The sequence below is a fragment of the Falco peregrinus genome, chromosome 3 (genome assembly GCF_023634155.1).
Source record: "Falco peregrinus isolate bFalPer1 chromosome 3, bFalPer1.pri, whole genome shotgun sequence".
Taxonomy (NCBI): Eukaryota; Metazoa; Chordata; class Aves; order Falconiformes; family Falconidae; genus Falco; species Falco peregrinus.
The window spans coordinates 30,389,107-30,413,404 of NC_073723.1; the positions used below are offsets into that span (position 1 = coordinate 30,389,107).

At 42.4% G+C, this 24,298-nt stretch overlaps 2 protein-coding genes across 2 annotated transcripts; one reads left to right on the plus strand and one right to left on the minus strand.

The window, feature by feature from the left end:
• The first annotated feature begins 64 nt into the window (after positions 1-64).
• Positions 65-8,822, plus strand: RIDA (reactive intermediate imine deaminase A homolog). Its single transcript, XM_005230998.4, has 6 exons — positions 65-206; positions 4,273-4,378; positions 4,932-4,986; positions 5,841-5,909; positions 7,528-7,583; positions 8,018-8,822. Exons 1-6 carry the CDS (start codon positions 142-144, stop codon positions 8,078-8,080), a joined length of 414 nt encoding a protein of 137 aa, XP_005231055.1. The 5' UTR covers positions 65-141; the 3' UTR covers positions 8,081-8,822.
• A 94-nt stretch (positions 8,823-8,916) lies between these two features.
• Positions 8,917-24,298, minus strand: ERICH5 (glutamate rich 5). The gene is made up of 4 exons (XM_055800061.1): positions 23,956-24,298; positions 19,812-20,225; positions 17,760-17,873; positions 8,917-15,052 (listed from the first exon to the last, which is right to left on the minus strand). The coding sequence occupies exons 1-4, from the start codon at positions 24,035-24,037 to the stop codon at positions 15,030-15,032; spliced, it is 633 nt and encodes a 210-aa protein (XP_055656036.1). The 5' UTR covers positions 24,038-24,298; the 3' UTR covers positions 8,917-15,029.

Here is a 24,298-nt window from a genome sequence, read left to right on the forward strand (position 1 = left end):
CCCGCCGCCCCGGAGGGACTACATTTCCCAGAACCCCCTGCGGGGCGCTGCGGCACCAGTGGGCGGGGCGGAGCAGAGCAGGCGGGCAGGGGCAGGCGGGCGGCTCGCTGAGGAGAGGGCAGGAGGGGGTTGTCGGCAGTTATGGCCTCGCTCGTGAAGAAAATAATCAGCACTGCTAAGGCTCCCCCTGCGTTGGGTCCCTACAGGTATGCCTTAGCGAGACGGAGGTCTCTGGGAAGGAGCAGGAGCGAGCGGGAGCAGGTTTTGCCCGTCGGCAGGGGCCTGGGGCGGGGGTCTGCCAGGCAGCCCTGAGGGCTGTGGTGGGGGTGGGCTCCTCCATCAGGCACCGGACTCCCCTCCGGTAACCCCCCAGGGACACCTGGGGTCCTACAGCACGGACGGGTCTGCAAGGCTGGCGGCGATTTAGGCGCAGTTTTAAAATGTCTCTCAAAAAGCCAGTTTGGGAAAATAATTCTGACATCAGTGGTAAGCAGGGGTTTAAAATGTGAATGTTGACTCTGGAGGTGATGGGAAGTGAAGGTGGAGCCCAAACCAGGATGCGCTTTGGCTGCTGGAGTATTCGCTGCCTGGGAATTGCAAATCTCTTATTCTGAATGTGACTTCCAGCAGGTTATAGGTGCTTTTCAGTCTAAAAACTTAACTGCTGTAAAACATGTAATATGTTGCTCACTGTTTTCACAAGTAAGTTGTTGCAATGGCTCTGAATGTAATTTTAAAAAGAAGTGCTCCCATTTTTAATTGGAGAAAGGTTTTGCTTTGCTATTTGGGTGTGAAAAAATACTCAATAACTATAGTAGACCCTTATAGCTAAGGTACTGAGGGATTTTTACCAAGGCATTTTCTAAGAATTTTTAATTCTGCATTTGGGCTTTGTTTTCCCAATACAAGCACAGATTCCTTTGGTCTAAACTTTTTCCCCTGTAGCATCTTAGTGCCTTCCAGGTTTTGTCTCTGTTACTTTGTAACTGAGCTTTCTGCTCTTCAAACTGTGTGTCCTTTACGGGAATTACAAAGATGGAGAAATACAAAGTGTCGAAGCAGAGCCCTGACATGAAGGTTAACTTCTGTAAACAAAACTGTTGCTGGGGGCAGCCAGGGGCCTGGCTTGGCTTGTAGTGAGGAGAACATCTAGGATACGGGAAGGTGATGCTTTAGCTGTGCACACACAAACCACTGGCTTAGCCTTCAACATAGCTCTCCACTTCTGTTGGGGATTAACTGCACTCCAACATTTTGTGCTTAGTAGTTCTTAATGAAATACTGCTTGTTAAGCAGCCTTTTAATTGTATGATGGGTCTAACTTCAGTACGTTGATCAATAACTTAGTTTATTGGTTTCAGTAAACTTGTCAAAGTCCAGTGAGCAGAAGTTGCACAAGAACTGCTACATCTCTGCTGTGGAGTCTGAACATAGTAACAGAGGAATGTGGGCTTAATAGAGAATGAGGAATTGGGATGTATGGGCTGCCTTCCTGGTTCTGCTACAACCCTTCAGTATGCTTTTTTGGTGACCTATTTTTACTGTATTTTTGTATTTCCTTTACTGCATCCAGTTTCCTAAACCTTGAGATAGGTAGGTGTATATATAAAAAGATATGTGTGAGTGTGTATGTGTATATGTATATCTCATTAATGTTAATGGAGCCAAGATACTGTTGTGTCAACAATCATCTATGTAAAAAAGATCAGATTATCTTTGCAGTACATGTCTTTAAAGAGCATGCTTCTTAACACCATCTCTCTGCTGGATAACATTCTTCTAATGTCGTAATGTCTGTCCAGTTATGCACTTGGGTATACTGAAACCTGAATGACTCTAGGCACACCAGATTTCTGCTGAATCAGGGATTAATGAGTAGCTACAATTGACTCTAGTTATAGGATACATTTGCAGTTGAAGTATGATTGGGTGTTGTGTAGTTGAAGTTTCTCTGAGCTTCGCTCATGCATTTGACTCCTGTAAAATTATACCCTTTAGTTGGTAAATTGTTAATAGTCTCAGTGAATGGAAGATTCCACCAGTAAGCTTGTCAAGAGAAGGAACTTGAGGGGCAAAGAAAGGGACCCAATAAGACTGCTACAGATGTTGATCTGGCATTGGTATGAGAAGGCTTCAGCTTGTTGGTGTTTTTTCCTAATTATTCACTATGCTCCAAAGTCTTTGTTGGGATAAATGATTTGTTGTTTCATTTGCTTTATAATAACCAATACGAGACTTTATTTTAGAGAGCTCATGCCTTCTTGTTGCATGGTTTTCTGTGCTTCAAACAGAAACAGAAGTTTGTGGTCTGAGGGCCTGTGCCTCAAACAAAGCAAGACATGGTAGGAAAGAAAATAAAATGAGGGAAGCATATGTGTTTGGTTCATACATGTATTTTCTATCAACAAGACTGCATCAGCTAGAAAACTACTTCATTCATTCAAACATTTCCTATGAGGACAGGCTGAGAGAGTTGGGGTTGTTCAGCCTGGAGAAGAGAAGGCTCTGGGGAGACCTTATAGTGGCCTTCCAGTACCTGAAGGGGCCTAAGGGAAGCTGGGGAGGGGCTTTTTACAGGGACATGTAGTGACAGGAGAAGGGGTAATGGCTTTAAACTAAAAGAGGGTAGATTTAGATTAGATGTTGGGAAGAAATCCTGTATGGTGAGGGTGGCGAGGCACTGGCACAGGTTGCCCAGAGCAGCTGTGGATGCCCAATCCCTGGAAGTGCTCAGGTCCAGGTTGGATGGGGCTTTGAGCAGCCTGGTCTGGTGGAAGGTGTCCCTGCCTATGGCGGGGTGTGTGTGGAACTAGGTGATCTTTAAGGACCCTTCCAACCCAAACCATTCTATGACTCACTAGTTTCTCTTCTTTAAATGGTGTAGTTTTGTGATGTACTCTGGTTTCATTAGTTGATAATAGAGAAAATAATCACCACATAAGATATTTTACCATAGCAATTTAGTTACTGGCTATTTTTTCCCCTTGTGAAATTACAGGAGAATTTAGGACAGGGGTAAAAGAAAAGATGGGAGTGATGGCACTCTTCAGATTGCCTAACTGTAATCTTTTTATTGAGTCCCTAAATTAGATTGGTCCAATGTGAAGTCAATGGATTGAGACAATCCAACTGAGTCAATCCAATTAAGAGAGAAGATATAATAAAAATATTCTCTGGAAGAGTCCCCTTTCTTTCCCCACTGGCATTAAAGGGAAGCTAACCTCTTAATTTAGATGCTTCAGGGAGGTGCCTAACCCTACTTTGTGTAATTTGAGACACTGCTGAATTGTCAAAACTATGTGTCTTCTTGTACAGTGGGAAGAGATAAAAAAGCCAGTGTTGACACACCACTAACACTTTCAAAAGAGTCTTTTCCTAATTTCTCTGTGAAATATTTTTAATTACCAGCTGAAGAGAAGTAAACTATGTCCCTTGTGTAATGTTTGCTAGATAGTTTAAATCTTTGTTTTAATCTTTTAATCTCTTCGTGGTAATTAAAGACATTAATAATTGCCAACTCTACTTCAGCAAAAACACACCTGACATTTATTTAAAAATGTTTTGCAAATAGCTTGAAATCTTCAATCTTCTGAATTAACCCACCCAACAGGTCACTCAGGTTATTTGGTGAAAGTGATTGTTCTGGGAATGGAGTGATCTAGAAGTTGTGCTGACTGGCCAAATTCATGACTCTGGAGGAATACTGCCAGAGAATTAGTGTGCAGGGCTTCAACTTACAGCTGTAACTCAGTATCATGGTGCTTGTTTGAGAAGAAAAATGTTCAATTTTCTAATCGGCATTCTTTTGATTTTTCTTTCTCCACTTCCCCCCACCCCGTTCTGCAGCTGAGATGTAGGTGAAAGGTATTGTCTACCTGTCAAACTAGGGTGGGATATATATCTGGGCAGGTCCAAAAATTGTGGAAAATTGTGTTTATTTACTCTGCCTCCCCTCTGCTTTATGCAGTGTGGAAGCCGTGTAGCTCAGTTTAGTGTTGTGCTGCTGTGCTCATACCCTGTGCCTTTGCAAGAATCAGGGTTTATTTCCTCAAAACCAGAGCTATGCACTTCCATAGGTGGTCTAATCCCAGCTCTCCCAAAAGCATACACAGATTGAATGTGTGGTTGTGCGTACAGACTTGTGCATGGAAAACCTCAGTCCTCTGTCTTTCTGAGATGTTATAAACTACTGAAGAATATGTGAAATGTGCCTTCAGATAGTTAAATGTTTTGATGGGGAAACATTAAACCTAAAATGTCACTTGTTTTCAGCCAAGCAGTCCTAGTAGACCGAACAATGTACATTGCAGGACAGATTGGTATAGAACCTTCCACTGGGCAGCTTGTCTCTGGAGGGGCAAAGGAAGAAGCTAAGCAGGTAAGAAGTCTTCTAGCAATAAACTTGTAAGGGAGTTAGCATGTGTGTAGTCAAACACAGACTCATGAGAAACTGAAGACACCTAGAGATCACATTTCACACCCTCTAAAATAAGGGAAAAGCAGGAGGAAGTCCTTCCATTCTAACCCTGTAATTTTCCACCTAAAGAACTTGGAGGGCAGGGGAGAATCTGTATTTCATGTATGAAAGAATCAATGTTTATAAGAAAGGTTAAGACCTCAGTAATAACCCTGGCTTGAGTCAGGGAAAGATTTTGTTCCCTTAGTAGCAAAGGGGTGATGTGACGTAATAGGGTGAAATGGAGCTGCATCATGCATTTACATCTAATGAATGGATGCTTTAATATTTGTGTTTATTAGAAGTTCCCTTTTATTAATTTCTGATTTTGCTTACTCACTGAGGACTGTTGATGATTTGCTGGGTGAACTTACAGTATAACGTGGATGCAGCCAAATTAAAACTATATATTTACATACTTACCTAAATACAACCAAGCTGATAGTTAAAAGATTTTTGCCTTGTTTTTCATTAGGCTCTAAAAAACATGGGAGAAATCCTGAGAGCTGCAGGCTGTGATTATGGCAATGGTAAGTGCTGCTGTGATGGTGGCAAACAAATGGTTGGTTTTACCTGGATTAAAAAAAAAATGCAGTGGGCTTAAAAAACAAAAAGGCTGTTTGCTAAACATTCAGTTGTTATCAATAGCTGGAAGAAACAAAAGGAATCATGAGTCTGGGTTACAAAATACAAGAATAAGTCAGAATGCAAGTCTTTTTGGTGGGTATCAATGGAACACTGCTTTTCACCGGAAGTTTCTGCCCACAGTGCTAATATTTTAACTCTAACTGGGGAAGCTCAGATATAGACAGAGCTGCAACTGACTACAGGCATTTTAAGCATCCTAGGCTTTGCTCCAGGTACAAGCAGGTTTGTATTTATGGTGCTAATATTCTAGGAGCTTTCAATACTTTTTGGGGGGAAGGACTCTTAACAGTGGAGCCAAATCAGGAATAATGCTGGCTTGGGCAGTCATAGGTAAAAAATTTAGTATAGACTGTATTTTCAGACCTGTTATGGAGTCTTCTGGCAGCAGATATTACATAATATAGTTTATTGCCAACAGTTGGCTTACAACAGCTTTTTTAATTGACCTGCTTATCAGTTCTATGCCTCTTGGAAGAACTGGGCTTAGAATGAAATTTAAAATGGATATTTTCAGAGCTGGTCAGGAATGTCTAATTCCTTAAAGTTTTATTAAATAGTAGCTGTTCGGATTTTTTTAGGTGGTAACTCTAATAGTCAACATCTGTTTGCAAAACTTTTCAAAATATTTAGAATACTTGAGAGAAATTTATGAAATAAAAGCAAGAAATGCACTGAAGATTTCAACTTCTGTATACAAGTCAGAGGTCTAAAATAACTGCAGTTGTGTAATTTCTAGTTGTGAAGACTACGGTTTTGATGGCAGACATGAAGGATTTCAATGATATTAATGATATTTACAAACAATGTAAGTAGATCTTTTTTGTTTCTGTTTTACTAGTATGGCTTGTGGAACAAATTATATTCACATTAGGCAAAGTGTTTTAATGACTCAGATTGTGTAGTTCCAGAATCTTCGAGATTCCAGTTGAAATTTAATAGTAAAAAAAACCCAAACACCCTAATTTGCAAGCATCAGATCAAGCACAGCCTACTTTCCAGTGGATTTGTGTCCTACCATTCCACTAACTCACTGTCATGTGAAGATCAGCTCCTGCCATCCCTGCAGGTTGATCTTCCATGCCTCTTTACCTTGACAGATGCTGTTATCCCTATGTAGTTCCACCATAGGCAGCCTTCAAATGCTTATTTTCAGATTTTGTATCTCCATTTCTTTAAAGTCTCTTTGGATCTTTTTATACAATACCATACACTTTTTATACAAGGATGAGCCACACTGCTCCACTTAAGGGAAAAACAAACAAAAAAAAATGCTTGGTCAGCAAAACTGGATGTAGACTGAAATAGGTCATTCCAGTAAGCCATATTCTGCAGAAGCATTTGGGAGAGTATGCACATAAGTTCCTTATTTACATGGCTTTGGTTTTTAATTAGATAGCAACATCTGGTTTTGAATGAAGTGTTATTGATGAGCTATCAACACTCTTTTCTGCATGTCAAAGTGTGTGTTTAAGCAGGGTAAAAACAGACCAGCTGGATACTTAAGTTACTTGTTGCCTCCTGCTTGTAGTTCAAGACAGCAGTTGCTGTTCTTTGTGAGCTATTATCCTGCCTTGTCAGTGCAGGACACGGAAAGTTACCGTTTCTGAGCTTAGTGTTAACTCTCACTGGTAAAACTTCAAGTTAATTACACAAATTCCTTGGAAGTGTTCAAAGTCAGGTTGGACGGGGCTCTAAGCAGCCTGATCTAGTGAAAGATGTTCTTGCCCATGGCAGGGGGCTGGGTTGGACTAGATAATCTTTAAAGGTCCCTTCCAACTTGAACTATTCTATGAGTCTATGAATTCAGCTCTTGCACCTTTACCCTTCTCCCCCCCGCCTTTATTTTGCTGTCCTGGCCCATGTCCCCTGACCCATTGTTTTAATATCCTTGAGCGCCAGGCCTAACTGGGAATGGAGGAATAGGTCAAGGGACTATTTTTCCTATGCCTGCCTTTGATATGAGTAGTGTTGGCCCCCTGTTGACTTTAAGCAGATCTGGCATCTTTGCTCATGACTTGGCAGGGGCCTGTTTCTCCCTCTTGCTCTTTGTGTGAAAGAGCACTCTCCCATTCCCTGGTGTTTGCAACTGGATGATCACCATTCTGATTTAATCTTTCTTTTTCGGCCAAGTTGGTGTTGAGGCCATGCAGTGTCAGCAGACTGCAGGTTATCACTGGCCATTAGAATCACGGCTGTAGCTGGCTTCTTGATGATGAATGGTAGCTTGCTGAGATGTTGGAGCAGTCAGTGACCAAAAAAACCTAAACCAGCAATGGGGAAATGATAGCTGGCACCGAAGACTATTTGTCCTGTAGCCTTGAACCTGAAACTGTTCCAATGACTACATTTTATACAGATTACTTTGAACTGTGTTTTATCAAGCAAAGTTAAGTGATTGGTGGATGTTTCTGCTTAAATTACAGTTTTCAAGACAAACTTCCCAGCCAGAGCAGCCTATCAGGTTGCTGCTTTGCCGAAAGTAAGTGTCACTTTTCCGCCTACAAAAAGTTTTCTGAAATTCCTTACTTCTGAAGCATTCTGACAGCTTTTCTTATTATGGAATAGCTTCAATTGCAACTATTTGAAAGAAGACTCTGAAGTATTTAGTTTTTTCTAAGTATACAGGTCTTATTCCCACACATTATAAGATATCTCAATATGAGAGAGAGATTTCTTGATGGTGAAAGATGGCTACAACGCTAGAAATCAGGGGCTATGATACTTAAGTAAAGTGAATTTTCACTATTTCTTAGTTCTAGCACTAATTTAGCAATGTTATCAGAAGTATAATCTCCCTCAAATGTCACTCTGTTCATACAAGATTGTATTATACATTCAGTTGCTTTGTTAAAAAAAAAAAAAAAAAAAAAAGATATTAAACTCCTAATATGTTTCCTCATTGTCCTCTCACAGGGTGCCCGAGTTGAGATTGAAGCTATTGCCATTCAGGGACCCCTCCAAGATGCTTCAGCCTGACTATAAATAGAGACTGACTATCCTATGACAGCCATTTTAGATGTAATACTTCTCCCTGACATCTGTCTGTTCCTACAATTGACTATCAGCAGTTAGGTACAGTTGCAATCAGTAAACTTACTGAGGAAAGGTGCTTGCTTCTGGATTGTGGCCTTGGATTCTCTAAAATATGAGCTTACAGTGAATTCTCTACTGGAAGACCCTGAAACCTCCTGCTAAAATCAGCTGAGCCCGATTGCAGGACAGGGCCCTTAGTTTGTGCTGGTGACTGGATATTCAGGTATTAAAGTACACACTTGGGTGAATGTATGACAGCTATACTGTGGGTGATCTGGATACGGAAAACTAATGATTTGTAATAGTAAGCTTTTCATAACAATTTTCCCATTTCTTTCATTTTTTCTCATATAAGACAGAACACTTGAATTGCATAGTGTGCATCTTCGCTTTGGTGTTTTGGGGAATTTTGTTGTATTTGTTTCTGAACTGTGTTAAACTTTACAGAATAGATTCCTGTTGGGACTCACATTTTTTTCATATGGAAGCAATTGCTTAAGAAAGTTAATACTAATTTCAGAAAGAAGAAAATTATGCTATTCTGAAGTAAAGCGCTAACTTTATTAATCAGCTGTAAATGAGTAACCTGTAACCTTTTTCATAGCAATTCAACTTTGACTGTTTTGATTTTTAAAAAAATATATATCCCATTTAATAAGAATAAATTATGATTGCATCTCTAAAACTGTGCTTGTCTGTTCTGGGAACAAACTTTTCCTGATTATGCTTCTATACTCCATTACAAAAAAGTCCGCATCTTGTTTATTCGATAGAAATAATTCAAACCATAAGAATAGGTTTATTATCTATCTCCTAATAGCTAAGGATAAAAATAATCTTCCAAGATAGGAAGCTTTCAGCTACCATGACATTATAGTTCTTGACATTTTTCTCTCTACTATTAAGGACAGAAGCATCCGCTTGATGGGGTGATTAAGCAATATTGAGAAGTCAGACAGACTGGTGATGCTAGTAAATTATTCCATCCCTCTGCATTTATCTTCTAACCAAGTTGAAATGGATATCGTGGTTTTAAGGATCTGGTTTGAAAGTCTGCTATCTCATGTTGGAGTTGATTTCCTGTCTTCTCCACAGCCATATGATTAAGCACACTATTAGTTTATTCGGGGGAAAGGAGCAGAAATTCTTCTCTGTTGTAGTCTGTTCACCTCAGCGTCTTGCTCTGTTCTGTGAAGATGGCCATCCAGTTAAATATGGGATGCTATTGTCACTGTATCTTCACTTTCTTTGTGTAGGGAGTAAAAACAGCTAAATGCAGCAGCTTGAAGAATGTACTGTTTCAGTGGCAGAAACGTTTATCAAAGGTACCGTGAGACGGAATCCTGTAGGCTGCTCATCCCAGAGGCTGGCTGCTGCTGTTTGTATGCCAGGGTGCCATGACTGAGGTGCTTCAGCAGCTATTTCTAATCCCATCCTGTGTGACCAAACCCACTCAATTTTGGTAAGCCACAAAAGCAGCAGTATAGCAAGAAGAGGGCATAGCGCTGGTTTGCCGCAGGTCAATTCACAGTACTGTGGGTTCAGCTGTCTAACAACTGAAATCCAAACTGAAGTTGTCCTGTGGGTATCATTTTTCTTCTGTGTATAATGCCTACTGATGCTCATGTCTCATACTCCTAATCAGTTAATGATTTTCATATGGTAAGCATGCAAGACAAACCCAATCTGGCAACACTGTTGCTGCCCACCTTTGCATGGCATGTGCAGATACTGCCTTGTCTGAAAATCCCCCTGCGTTCAATACCACAGCCACGTGGTGTGAATCATCTCCATCCTTAGATAAACTCTAAGTGTCCCACTTGTGGTTTCTTACCTTCCTGCTTGTCAGCTATGCTTTCCAGCTCTCATTACTTTTCAGTTGCACTATTGCAGTAACTATATTTTGTATTTTTCATGCATTCCTGGTATCACTTCAGCATACGCCAGAAGGGCAGTTGGAAAGCTGTGAGAACAGTCAGCCCGATTTTACCCCTTCTAGATGTGATGTGAAGTGGCCATTTCTCCTGCTTTTTACTAAGCTTGTAAATTATATCTTTACAGAAGAGAAGATTCATAATGAAGTTGTCACAGCAAGTATGTAGAGATGTATGGATTTTTTTACAGCACTATCTTGCTTTCTGTTGACAAAATGGAGATGATATTTTTATTAGAAGCATGATAATTCTTTTGGTATTTCAGACTGAACTTCCAAGCAACAGCCTTTGAAAAGCACCTGACTTTCCTGCATAGAAACTTCTTATACATAAACTTTGTTAGTTTTGGCTTCTGCTTTTGTTCTCTCTCTTTGGCTATAATATTCATGTCTTTTATTCTCTACAGCTCTGACTCAAGAAGCGATCCCACTGAAGAGAAAGCATAATCAGACTTGTTAGGAAGGAGCTAGTACTAACATGAATATAACTTTCTAGGAAACACAGATCAAATGTTGCTTCACTTTGTCAGTTACAACTAATTAAGAATAATGTAATTAAATGGAGTTACATTTGAAGGTTCCTAGTTTCTTCGTGTTTCTCAGTTACAGCTTTGTTCACGTATAATTACTTTGTTGGAATATATTTCACTTATTTGTAGCAGACTTAGTTAAAGTTCACCCTCAGCAGATGTCAATAGGGTTGAACATGAGCTAAGCTCAGCCTTGTATATTCGCTGTGACTATACCCCTTCCTACCGCCGCATTATTTCCCCCTGCCTTACTTGTGCTGTGCGGCCTCTTTGCCAACTTTGCGCCTAACACTAGATGGCGGGTTTGGTATTTTTTTTCTGTGTGTGCGCTGACTTGTCCGTTTGCTGATACAACTTTTTTATAGAGCTCCCTCGGGTGACTTTACTGCTAAAAAGGGGTGTGAATACACCGTTGCCATCCGCAGTAAGGTACAGTCTGAGACTGAAAGATAAGTGAAACACCTGGGGGAGAAAAAAAAGCATGCTGGATGCAGCTAACAAGATGAAATACATTACTACCATTTAAATTGTTTCTATCAGTAAGTAGGCGCCATTCTGCAAAAAGTCAGGAATTAAAATCCACTTTTAGCTCTATGATTCTTTAGCTTTTAGCTGGAGACCAGCTTCACAGTTTCTTGAATGGCTCAGGTCTAAATATGTATTGTCCAGATACAGTCTCAAAATTGTATTGTCCAGACACAAGCGTCAAAAATACTAGAATAACTGAAATAAACTCTCTTGTTTACAGCTTTAAACATATCAGTTCTCAATATAAACAATCAGTCTTCCATAAAGATGTTTAAAACTTTTATTTTTTAAGCAGAGTTATATTACTTGATTCTGTTCTTTAAAACAATAAGGCTAAGCCCTTTAATTCTCCAATATAAAAAGCAAGTCTCATGGCTATCTCTTAGGTTTTAGTTCAGCAAGTATACAAACAGTAAGTCCTGGTTTAACTAGAGGTAAGTTAAACTTCACTTTTATTCATCTGCTAGACTGAGCTTCTAGCATGCAAAATATGAAGTTGTAATTCAGCTTGTGGCATCCCAGTCGCACCATTTAAAATTTGTTTCAATCACATGTAATATAAAAAAAAAACCAACCCCACAACAACAAAACAGGCCCTCTATTTCTATGAAAGTCAAGAAATACTTAAATTTGCATGTTCTACCAGGTGTTTCTTTTAGTAGTTTTCTTTCTTCTTCAAATGATTACATTATCTACACATTAAGCAGTGCAAAAATGAAGTTCAGTACCTAGTTTTAATGAAACTTTGTCCTCTGTTAAAGAACATAACCAAACTCAAACTGTCCTAATCTCCTGCTACAAGCACCTTGCTCCTGCTGCAGCTTTTACCTGAAAGCAGTTTCTTATTGAGTGAAAGAGCCAACACTAGCCAGCTGGATTGCTGATTATCTTCTGGGATCCTAGCACAGTGTGCATGTGTGTCTGCACAGAGCTGACAGGGTGCAAATTTAGCCTTTTCTAGGGCTGTTTCTTGGTAATTGAAGCAAAATTCCAACCAGAACTTTCTTGTTAGCTTGGAAATTAAGTTTGTTCCTTCAAGTGGCCTGCCCAGCGCTCCCTGCGGCATGAAATGATTACTTCTACCTTGGATGAAGTTAAGGGCTGAAGATTGTCTAGCTTTTGATAAACATTTTTGGAGATTGTTTTGTATTTTGATTATGGGTTGAAAAAAAAAAAAGCTAAGGTATATTGCCATATCTCTGGAGGCATATCTTGTAAACACAGACATTGGAGCATATCCTCCTCTCAGCTTCTATTGTGAGAAACATTTTTGATCCACAGACCAATTTCTGCCTTTGGCAACCTCTGTGATGTCTGGGGTTTGCAGAGGCAAATAACTGCATGTATTTTGGCTCTTTGTGCATAGTGCATGCTTTGGTAGCTTACAGACCATGCACACCAGACCCCAGTGTGCTCCTGAAGGTAAGGAAGTTCAGTGTACATCTAGCAGCCATGTTTTGATCTTAGGTTTTAACATTCCATGTTTAACTCCTCGTCAAGCATATTTCATCTTTTAGAAAGAAAAGGAAAAATACCTTTCATCTGTTGTTGTAATTACAGAATATGTAAGGACTGATGGTAACTGAGAAGAGCTGATACTGTTGAGTCGTTGACTAGCTGAGATTGCTCTTGTTACCATTAGCATTGCTTAATGACCTGAAAAAGTTGAATGGTGAGGTAAGAACGTATATTGTCATCTGTCTTGTAAAAACAGCGGTAAAAAGAGTGACTGAGGTGAGCAGGTTATCTTGATTCCCTTGTATCTTCATATTTTATTTCCAAATGCAGCCTCCTCTGTTGCTGCTAATGCTACTGACCTCTGTCACAAAACTCCTCTTGGTTTATTTATGCTTTTAAAACATTTAATATAACTAGTCAAACTTCAACTCACGATCTAACACACAACTTGCAAGTAGTCAGCATGGCTCTCCCGCTGATTTAATCTCCTGTGTTTGGGAGCAGGGCTGTGCTGGCACAGGTGCTGGTGACAGAACCAAATTCCCAGCTCGCAGGAGGAAACCAGCCATGACATGCAGCTGAAGGTGGAAGTTCTTGGTGTGTCCTGGGCCATGGATGTATGCCCAGCCCAGTCCTGTATCACCCCAGGGAGTCCTCATCCTGCTCAGTAACCATTCCCCCACTCCTCAGCTCTCCAAAGTGCATGGTATGTCTCTCATGGCTTTTTGTCATGCAACAGTTTAGGTAGGTGGACAAAAAGTTTGACTACTTCTGTTTGAATTTTTAATTCCCACTTTCATGTCAATAGCTTTTTCATAGAACTAGCTGCTTGTTTTTACTAGCCTTCTACAACAGAGAAGTTAAAATAAATAAAAAACTCCGCAACATCCAAACTCTGCAATATCCACCTAGCAAAAAATCCCTAAAAAAAAAAAAAAGAAGTAAGTATGCATTTTGGTTCTAAAAGTTTATGGTGTTGTCTAAAAAAATTGATGTGAAATGAAGCTGACAAGTTTGTAAAAGCAGAAAACCTTCAGTTTAGCAATACAGCCAAGGAATATCAGCTTATACAAAAGGCTGATAGGCCAAGGATATCAACTAGATTATTTAATACAAACAAAATTCAGCTGGAGTCAGATGTGCACATGCGGCACAAAATCTAGCTCTTAGAGGGGATTGGTATGATTTGCTAATGACAGTAAAAATTGAGTCCTTTTGTACAATAAAGCTAATAAAACAGCAACACATGCTTGCCCTTTTTAGATAACTGACCTTTTCTCCATGTTCTACTTCCTTATGCCAGAGAATCCTGTAAACACGGTCCCCAGTAATATATAATATACAGTCCCTTTGCAACATTTACCATCAGAACAAATTTCTACTCTCTGTCTGATCATCACACCAATTATATTCAGGGCCCGTTCTCACAGGAAGTGTTGGAAAGCTTTCCCATTCCGCTTCACCTCCAAAATGATTATTCAGCATTTTGGAAAATAACCCAGACAGTCCCTGACAGCATACTTCTCCTGGAGGACAGCACTCCAGGGAAATATAATAGATGACCTCTCCTTTGGGAACAGGCTTATATGTGTCTCTGGTTAGAGATCTAGTTTAGAAGACACAAATGCGTATGAGAAGCTGCACAGCTAAAGACAGGTTATTAATCACTGTCGTTGTTAACAGCTGTGAAGTTCTCTTTATATTTTGTGTGCTAGAATTTATAAGACTAAAACATCCTACTTACATTTTAAAATGCCCTCTTCTCCCTGTTTTTGCAGAAGTCATCATATATATTGAACTTCTAGCCTTTAAATACATTTATGTTTAAAAATGGAGAGTGAGCAGCAGACACCCACTTGGGTCCTGGACACTGTACCCTGTATATCTTACATTTTCTGGAAAACTAACCTCTGCAGTTAGTTACAGCTCGGTAAATGGGCACTTCCATCTTCCAGTCCTCTACGTGCTATACACTTCAATAGGTCCATACACTGGTGGTCCAGGCACTCAGAGAAATTACCTGCATACTACCATTAAAAAAAAAGAAAAAGAAAGAAAAGAAAAAAGCTACACTGTATTTTTATCCTGTGTAATGCTGGTTGGAGATTTCAAAGGTTTGAGTTAGTTATCTGAACCTGGGAAAAGTCCTAATTGAAAACTGAATGGTTATACAGCCACTGGAAAGCTATCCCACTGTGCTAGCCGTGTACAGAAGGCACTCTGGCAGGGAGGTGAAAGTTCATGTATTTCAAACACTTGAAGCCTTGGCAGCTTGACTCCAAAAAATATGTATAAAACTTTTCCTGGTGCCTCCCATTCATGTCTGTAGCTTGTGGCTCAATCCATAAAAGCGTTTCTATTTTCCCAGTCCAATAAAATTTAAAAATATTCATGTGGACAGAAGAGAAGGCCCGCGAAGAGGGTGTTCGTAGAGATACAACTTCTATTCCTTGTTATTAGCTGTCTCTGAAACACACAGAAAAAAATAATGTAACAATTAATTGAGGGTACAACTTGATAGTCACCACACCTTACAGGAATTCTAAGTGAAAGTTCCCTGGAAGCATCACAGGATGAAGGGGGTATCTGCTTTTCTCCCGATCTTTAAGAATGTTCTGTGTGGACCTGGAACAACCACAAGCAGCCACTGGCTCTGCTTCCTCTTTCCCTATCCCGTTCATATGCAGCCCCCGAAACTACATGTGCTGGCCATCAGCAGCTGAGAAGGTATGTGTCTTGCTGGCTTCCTTGGTAGGTAGAAGATGGTGCCCAAGGGGATGACTGGCAGAAACCATAGTGTCAGAGCATCCCACCCCAAATTACTTCTCTCTTAGGCAGAAGACCCTGCAAAGATAGGTTGGGAACATGAGAATGTGGGACTTCCTTGTAGCGAAGTCCCATGTGGTGGTGTTTCACAAGGCTGGGTAGGGAACACAGGCAAGGAGGGAATTTTGCATGGGAATGCAGGTGACAGGTGAGAGACATCCAACTGCAGTGATTCTGTGACGTGTCTGACAGTTAATGTGCATGAACATTGGTAATATAGTGTGAAAAAAATTCCCTTTACTAGCTTTGAATTCAACACACCCAGTATGTCACTGCAGCACTCCCTGTTCAGAGCTGACCTTGGCTACCTTTAAAGCGGTATTTATCTTGCACTAGCGTCAGCTCATATCTTCTTAGTCATACCCTCTCGGAGGTGAGGCTCTGAATGTTTTTGACGTCTCAAAGTAAGAATTTTTCCATTCCCTTTAGCGATCTTGCTTCCCTGCCCAGAATCTTGTTTTGGTTCTTCAATATCCTTTCAAGATGGAAGCATTGCTGCCTTACACAACAACATCCCTGATTTAAACGGTCACTGCTCCATTCTTAACATTGTTTGCTCTTCTTGCCCACAGCTGTTCTCTGAGCCGTCTACATCGGCACACTCCTATCATCTGAAACGCATTACAGACATAGAAGCAGGGCTGCTCTTTCTGCTTCCTTACAAAACCGTTGGGGAGGATATTGTCAAGGCAGGTAAATGCAGAAAGTAAGTATTTCAATAAAGCTGTCATCATCACATGATGAAACCTCTTACTCTTCAGAACAGGATGCTCTTCTTTGAGGTTTCCCAGAAACAAGGTAAGTGCTTTGCTGAACTCACAGCACAGCTAATTCTTTGCAAAAGCAAAGGGGCAACACATTAAAAACAAGTTGAGTGAATAAACTTTCTCAGACTTCATAGGCAAAGCTATATGGCATAAATTTACAGATCTTGCAAGAGAAGAGTTGCCAACAGCCAACAATACCTTGGCTTCACAGGCTAGCTTAAAAAGTAACAATATAAAGGTGATCATTGTTAAATGAATGAATTAAAGGGAGGTGAGTGCTTTTTTTTTGCCTTTTTTTTTTTTTTGATCACTACTTCTCTCATTCTGCCTGAGTAATCACAAGGTCATGAAGGTACATATGCCTTGATCAAACTGTTTGACCCGCACCCTACTGCTCTTCCAGGCTGCACTGTTCATGCTGCAAACCATTTTCCTTAATCCTGTAGCACAGGTGAAACATGCCGGCTTGCTGCTGTCAGCTCAAAGACCAGAGCATACAATAGCACTGGGAAGGAACCAAAAGGCCTCTTATCCCAGGTGCAAGAGGTTCATCTGGAAGTCATGACAAGTGCTTGTGTAAGCTACCTCCCACCCTTCCTGATGTAGCTCTCCTCTTCTGAATTACAGAAATACCAGCCCAGAGAGATTTTGAGCATGGTTATCTAGGCCAGTGGTTAGGAGGGAGGGGAGCAGGGAAAAGCAGTTTCAGTCATTGCAGTAACTTCACTGGGGGAAGGGAGGAGGTGTCAGCATCGCCTGCTCATCCATACTTTTCCACATTCCAGCAATACCACAGGGTAACCCCTATCTTCTGTGGCAAACCCCTATCTTCTGCAGCATAGAAATACTTCATGTGATGGACTCAAAATAAATGATGTAGGATTCTCAGTGAATGTGGAGGAAGAAGAAATAACTTTTGCAGAAAGACTGTGATGACAGAATTGTGAGCATAATTTCCAAGTCTGCTAGAGGGACAATCCTATCCCCTTGAATTCTCTTCACTGGTGTGATGATTTTGCAAAAGCACTTTATTTGGCCAGTGATTTTTCCTTCCTACCATGTGACAGCATTTGCTGTGCAATGTGCTTTCAACACAGCACTATACTGCTGATTTCAGCTGATAAGGAAAATGATCTAAAATGTGTGTGTGTCTACAGGGATCTAAGATGACTGACTGGCATGGAATGGAAATCACAAAGCAGTATTAAGGCATTAGCTCATAACAACAAGCCCCTGCAAATAATAACCAGCAGAGTCATGTTTTTAACATAGGTTTTTTATTTTCCAAGACTGCGTGTTACAGTCTAGCATCTCCCCCAAAGAGGGATAATTTATCACCAGTAAGACTCATGTATTATATAAAGACAACCCATGTAAAAAGCATGACTTTCAATAGATTGCTTCCAAAAATATCTCTTAATGTAAACAAAAATATTTATGACTCTCTTTCTCATGTTAAAATGCAGAAAGCAGCTGTACACCAGCAGGAGGTTGACAAGATGTGCTCATTAAGGACAGCACAGTCTTTTCTGTCTCCTAAACAATAACCCATGCAGTCCTTCCCTCCTCTGTCAACATACCTATCTCTGTCGATTCTGTGCTATTCACAGCTGCTCCTGTTTCTTCTTTTGTTTCAGGCCCTCCACTTACTATCTCAGTGAGCAGCTCAGTTTCCACCTGTTCTCCCGTCTCACCTGGGAACAGTAACCACGGAGATCAAATTAGGATCCACTGAGAAAAGCACCAAGTGCCCCGGCTCCTTTCTGTAAACCTGATTTTGCATTGTCAGCCCTCCAATGCCCCCTACCAAGGTACCCCCGAATGAATCCATAGGGAACAAACAGGATGATCCCAATCACTTCCCATCGTCCAGCTACATGTATTCCTTGTGCCCATAAAGTTCTCCTCCTGATGCTTTCACAAAATCTCCTTGACGCTCTATTCAATACACAACATGAATACTATTTCTGTTCAAATTATTTTTCCTGGATCTTGTTTTATATATACACAGTTTTATTTGCAATTGAAACAAAACAGAAATAGAAAACATGGTAACGTGCCAGTCTGGCTAAAACTGTGCTTTTCCTGGGAAGCTGCTGCCTAATAAATTTACTCATACAGCTACTGAAGAATAAAGGAAAGCAAAACAAATGCTAAGAATCATATGCACCACAGCACAAAAATGGAAGGTCCCCTCCATCATTTGCCTCATGGAAATGAAACAGGAACAAAACTCTTTTTCCCCAAAGTCTTGTTCACTTGCCCTGCAAGCAGCATGAACCCTTTGGTGGTCAAAGCTCCGTAACTGATCTTCAGGCAAATGGTCAGCGTGTTTCCATGGGTGTGTGGTTGTACCACAGCATTCAGGGCACACTGTTCTGCCTCCAGCACTATGCCTCAAAGCTTAGAAATTGTGATTATTGAAACTGGAGTTTCCAGCTGAGCAGAACTACATGTTTTACAGGCGAGCACCCCAGTCATTTACTGCTTACATAAAACAAGACCTTATTCCGAACGACAGATGCTCATTTTATGTAGAGAAAACCTTGAAACTCTTTTGTGAAGAGACATGGGAGAGGCTAAGCCAACCACCACACTCAGCTACTGGGATGCAGAGTCAGATTTATACAGCCAGTTCAGAGGCACACAGTGAAGCCGCAGGGTTAGTGGCAGTGCACGTAACTGGCTCTGGGCTTCACACAGATCAGTCCTTCCGCATCTTACACCTCTTCAGGGCAAGCGTGGAGTGAGGAGGCTGCCGATACCACGTTTCCTTGTGGAGAAATACTTCTCGTGTGCTTCACCTGCTTATTCCCTGAAGAAATGCTCCCCCAGGAAGTATCTGATTCCACACCAAGCTGCTTTGTACCATTTAGGAGAAACCTGATTCCTCCTGTTAAGTGTTCACCTGCACATGTAGCCCATGAGAGACACATCCTCTGGGCACTAACCCAAAGATAAGCACAGCCTGCAATCTCTGGGAACGAGCACACATCCTGCTAAAGGTCCCTCTCACAGCACGTGGAAATACCTGCCGTCCCAGACACCGCTGCTTCCTCATGTAGCCTTCCTCCTCAGCCAGTCATCTTCAAAATTTTTGGAAAGCCCAGCCCCATGTCCCTCCAGCACTGCTTCTATTCTGCTTGTGTAGTAGCCAAGCTTCTAGGACAGACTGGATATGCAAGGGCGCATCAAAGAGAGGCTTTCTCTTCTACATTCAGGCATGCACCTTCCAAGTTCATATGCATAGGGACAGTTGCTTTACAATTAATTCACGTAACTAAGTAGTAGAGCCTTTGGTCTTTGCAAATACTAAGGAATGTGTCTAAGCTACACAGAAAAACATTTTAAATGAGGGGTATAGTGAGGCATTTTACCTACTAGAGAACTAAAAGGACATGAAATAGCGAAGATAATGACTGGAAATGCTGATTAAATTTATTACAGCTTGGACTGTTGAGCCTGAGGCTTCCCCAGCCATGTGCTTCTATGCCCCACATTGTACAGACTCCCTGGACCAAATTCTGACTCCAGAAGCTCATACGAGGCTCTCAGTGAAGTCAAAAGGATCCACGCACAACTCCCTGGAGGCAGAATTTGGTCTTCTGCATTTACGAAAGCACAAATATTACCCTCAGCGAGGTGGTCCTCTTCAGTAATATGTACTTTCTCGATGATTTCCCCTATGGAGCTGTCACTGCCCTCTGCCAGCCCACTGGCCTCTGCCGGTGCTGGTGCCCCAGTGTCTTCTCTTGGTGCTGGAGGTGAAGAACCATCGCTCTCCTCTTGCCACGCAGATGGCAGCTCAGAGCTCTCCTCCGCTTCTGCAGGCAGGGGCTCAGTGCCCTCCGGCTCCTCCCTTTTACTGACTGAATCAATCTTCCCCTCTACGGCCAGAATCACAGATCCAGCCTCCTCTCCCGGCAGATGCTCGCCTGGGTTTGTCTCTTCAGAGGCAAGACTCACATGCTCCACTGGGTCCAACTGTGTTTGGTCAGCTATGGTTTCATGATCGTCTGCAGTCGGGGTGTTTTCACCTGATGATCCTTTCAGTTATGATAGGGCAAGGAAAGAAAAAAAGAGAATTACAGGTAATTGGTGAGGGGGCATGTAAGCTAGATGAGAACTAGACCCACAGGGGGGCTGCACAAGCACTGTCAGTCAAAGAGCTCCCACCTGGCTATGGACAACACTTCTTCACAGGTCTGTAGAGGATGGTGCTGCTCTTACACAAAAAGAAAAGTTTTGGCTTGATGCACATCATGTATTTTTATATGAAGAAAGCTGACCTGTTTACAGGTCAATGTCCTATTACATTTTGCCTTACAGGCCTGAAGTGTGCAGGAGGTTTGCTGGTGACAGGACACTGTGCAAGAAAGCACCTTTTCCTGCCCCAAACCAAGCACAGGATCAACGTGCCCAAGGGAGCTGCTGCTCTGGGCTGCACGTGGGAGACTTCTGGTGGTGCTGCCAGGTGGGCTGAATGAAAAACACTGAGAAGAACTTCCTCATCCCAGAGAGTGAGCAGTGCTCATTTCTTAAAACAAAACCCAGTTTGTCTGTCTTTTTAAATACTAAACAACCATTCATATTACACTTTGTCTAATAAAACATTCGACAACAGGAAGACTAAACAAATTAAAACTTCCACTACTTTCATCCTTCACCAACTTACTGGTTAAATAAAGCGATGGGCCATTTTGGCAGATAAGGTTTATGAATAAAGAAGTGGCAAAATTACTCTGACAGGTATTTAAGGATAACAGTTGAAGAGTCAAAATGAGCTATATCTACCTATCAGACTAAGTTAATCACTTTCTGATTAAATTCAGTTTGACAAGAGCTTGTACTTAACCTACTCCAAAGGAATGTCAGCATGAAAACCCTGGGAATTCATGTACAAAATCTGTTTACATAATAATTACAAACCTGGAAAAATTGTGTTTTTGAAGAAAATGATGATTGCAGTGTCAAAGCCAGTGAGCAGAACTATATGATACTTCATACACACATAGCTGAACAGCAAAAAATCCCACAAAACCAACCATCCTGTCCTTAAAACAGCCCCTTGAATACTGCTGCACTTAAGATAACTTCACAGTTCTTTTGAGGCATTCAAGCGAAGCACCTCCAGCAAGCATCACCCGGTCAGCGTGTGCCCACAGACCTGGGGAAGGACAGTTAAGCCAGAAGAAAAGCAAGAGCAGGGAATCTGGAATGTCAAGACAGACAGAAAGCTTTGACTATGGGACACGTAAAATCTCATTTTTTCAGGGAACTGTAAAGCTGTCCATGGTCGAACTGACCCCTCCAGATTCAGAGAGGTATAGCTCAGCTACGCGCCTCAGACCACAGACCCACCCAGGGCGGCACACTGCCTCCGACAGCTGCCGAGGGGCAGTGGAAAGGGCAGAGGGACCCAGGGTTTCAGGCTGTCCATGGACATCGCTCTGTGAACCTGCCTAAGCCCCTTTTCAATCCATCTGCACTCTTAGGCTCCACCATGACCAGTGGCAATGAGGTCTACAGCCAACTTACACCCTTGGTAAAACACATTATGGCTCGTTTTAAGCCTGCTGCTAGTCATTTCATCAAGTGACATAGTTCTTAGGTTACAAGAAACAGCAAATATATTTCCCTGCTTACCTTCTCTACATCTTTATCACACTGTGCCTTCCAGGCACACCTTTTCCTAACCCGGAGCTCAACATGAAACAGCTACCAAATCAGATAACTGCAAGCAAGTCTTAAACTTAAGCTACTCTAAGTAGTGATTAAAAAAACCAACTGTGTATGCTCAGAGACCAGACACTTGATCTTTTCACACTTTTATTTTTTACCCCTTTAGACACTTCTCATGCCTTCACCTTGCCTGGTACCAGGTGAACAGGGAGCATTTAAGACCTACAGACAGAAACAAATGAGCCATGAAAACTAGCATGTTACACAGTTTTCAACTGGTATTACCAGTAAAAGAAACAATTCAAACCCATTATTACTAGGAATCTCCTGCCTTTCCTATAAACATTGGCCCTGTAACTGCCAGCTAGCCTCTCTTCATCGAGATGTTTTCTAGAGATTGGATTATAAAATAATGCCACGCAATGCGAGAGCCACACCGCTGGGAGCCCTGGAAGCATTCCTCTGCTCTCATCTGAAATGCAAAGAATTCTCTAATACGGAAAAAATAAATCTGCCCAGTAATCTGTTCAATACCTTTATTCCCAAGAAGAATGAACATCATGTGGCAGTCAACATTCCTAAGATGCCTTCTAGTTCTATTTCATTTTTTAAATTACAGGTTTTATTTTCCCTGCTGTAGACAATTTCAGCTGGAGAAATAATGACAAGCACAGTGAATTTAAGTGGACCATAGCTACAGTATTTTTTGCTTTGCCTTCTTTCTTTCCTTGTGGAAAAGACTCACATTTTTGCGAGTTACTCATCAATGGAAGGAAATTAAATACCTTTTTTCCCCTATTAACACATTCAGAGAAGTTTCTTTCAAATTACCCTCTCATTATACTAAATTAGAAACTAACTAACATGTCTGGCCAGTAACTACCCAGTTAACGGAGATCTTTCAGCTGTAGTTACAAACCACTTTATCATTACCATGACATTAGTTTATGTATTTAGTACATTTCATAACCTATCCTAACATGGACAGAATTCCTAAAATGCTCAGAATAAATTACTTCAGTTGTTTCCCTGAGCTCTTCAGTGCTCCTGTGCAAACCTCTTTCAGCAGAGGATGGGAAGGCAGAGGAATTCGGTACACGGACCAGGTGAACAAGGCAGCAAGTACAGTATAAAGAGATTTCTGCTGGTGTTTTCAGTGGGGCTCCTCGGTTTGCAGCAATATGCTGGCTTCACTGCCACATAGAGAACGCCCACCCATGCAACCTGCCATCATCTCTGCGGTCACAAACCACACCACCGCCAGACAACACACGGAAACTAAACCCATACAGAAAGCACAGATGCTGCAGCCAGAGTAACAGCAACAGATGACACTTGTAACTCAAGAATACAGGAAAGAAATGTAGCACAATGAAATACAAACAACTTTTCTGTATTTATCTTCAACATCTATCTTTCTGGAAAGGCCACTATCTGTACCTGCAGCCTCAGGCTCTTCAAAGTGTTTCCAAACCTCCCTTCGAGCCAAGAGCTAAATACCACCAATATGGAAACAAAGTTTCATTGAACTTCCACTGAAGAGCAAGGATATTCTTATGAAACATCCTACAAATCCAAATGCCTTGCACCCACAACACCCAAAATTAATCCTCTATGACTTGAGCCAAACTGCAGCCACAGGAGCACTGCGGGTGCTGCAGCCTGGGCTGGGGTCGTAAGCAAAAGGATCGCTGGGTCTGCTATTGCTAGTTCGCTATTTTTTTTTTTAATTATTTTTTTTCGGAGCGGGGAACAAGGTATTATATAAAAGCAGCAGCCGCACGACCTGTCTGTAAAATACAATTTGAAAAAAAAAAAGAAAGTCTGCGGAGAGGCGCGGAAGCGACCAGCCCAGCCCTGCGCAAGCGGCAGCGGGTTGCGGGGCCACCGCCGACGCGGCGCAGCTCCCCCGACGGCGCGGGCACAGCGCAGAGCCGGGAGAAACCTGCCGGCCCCGGCCCCCCGCCGGGTTTGCGCGGACGGGGGGACGGGGACGGGCCCCCCGCTGCTCCCCGCAATGCGCCCTCCTCCGCCAGCCCCGCGGGCAGCCCCCCGCCCGCCCGCCCCGGCCCGGCCCGGCCCGGCTCGGCTCACCCCGCGGCGGCGGCCCGGCGGCCGCGGCGGCTCCGGGGGGCGGCTCCGGGGCGCGGCTGCGGGCGCTGCTGGAGCAGCCCATGGCGGGGCGCGGCGGCCGGCGCTGCAGCCGCTGCCCGACTGGCCGGCCCGGGGCGGGATGAGGAGGGGCCGGAGCTGCCGCCGAGCGGCGGAGCCGGGGGGGCGCAGGGGTGGGCCTGGCGATGGGGACCGACGCCCCCCCGCCGGCGGGGGACAGCCGTCCGGGCGCGCCGCTGTGCCGCGTGCGGAGCCGCAAGGTCTGCGGTGGCCGCGCGTTAACCTGGTGCGTGTGCCCGTCGGGAAGACCCACGAGCAAACATCC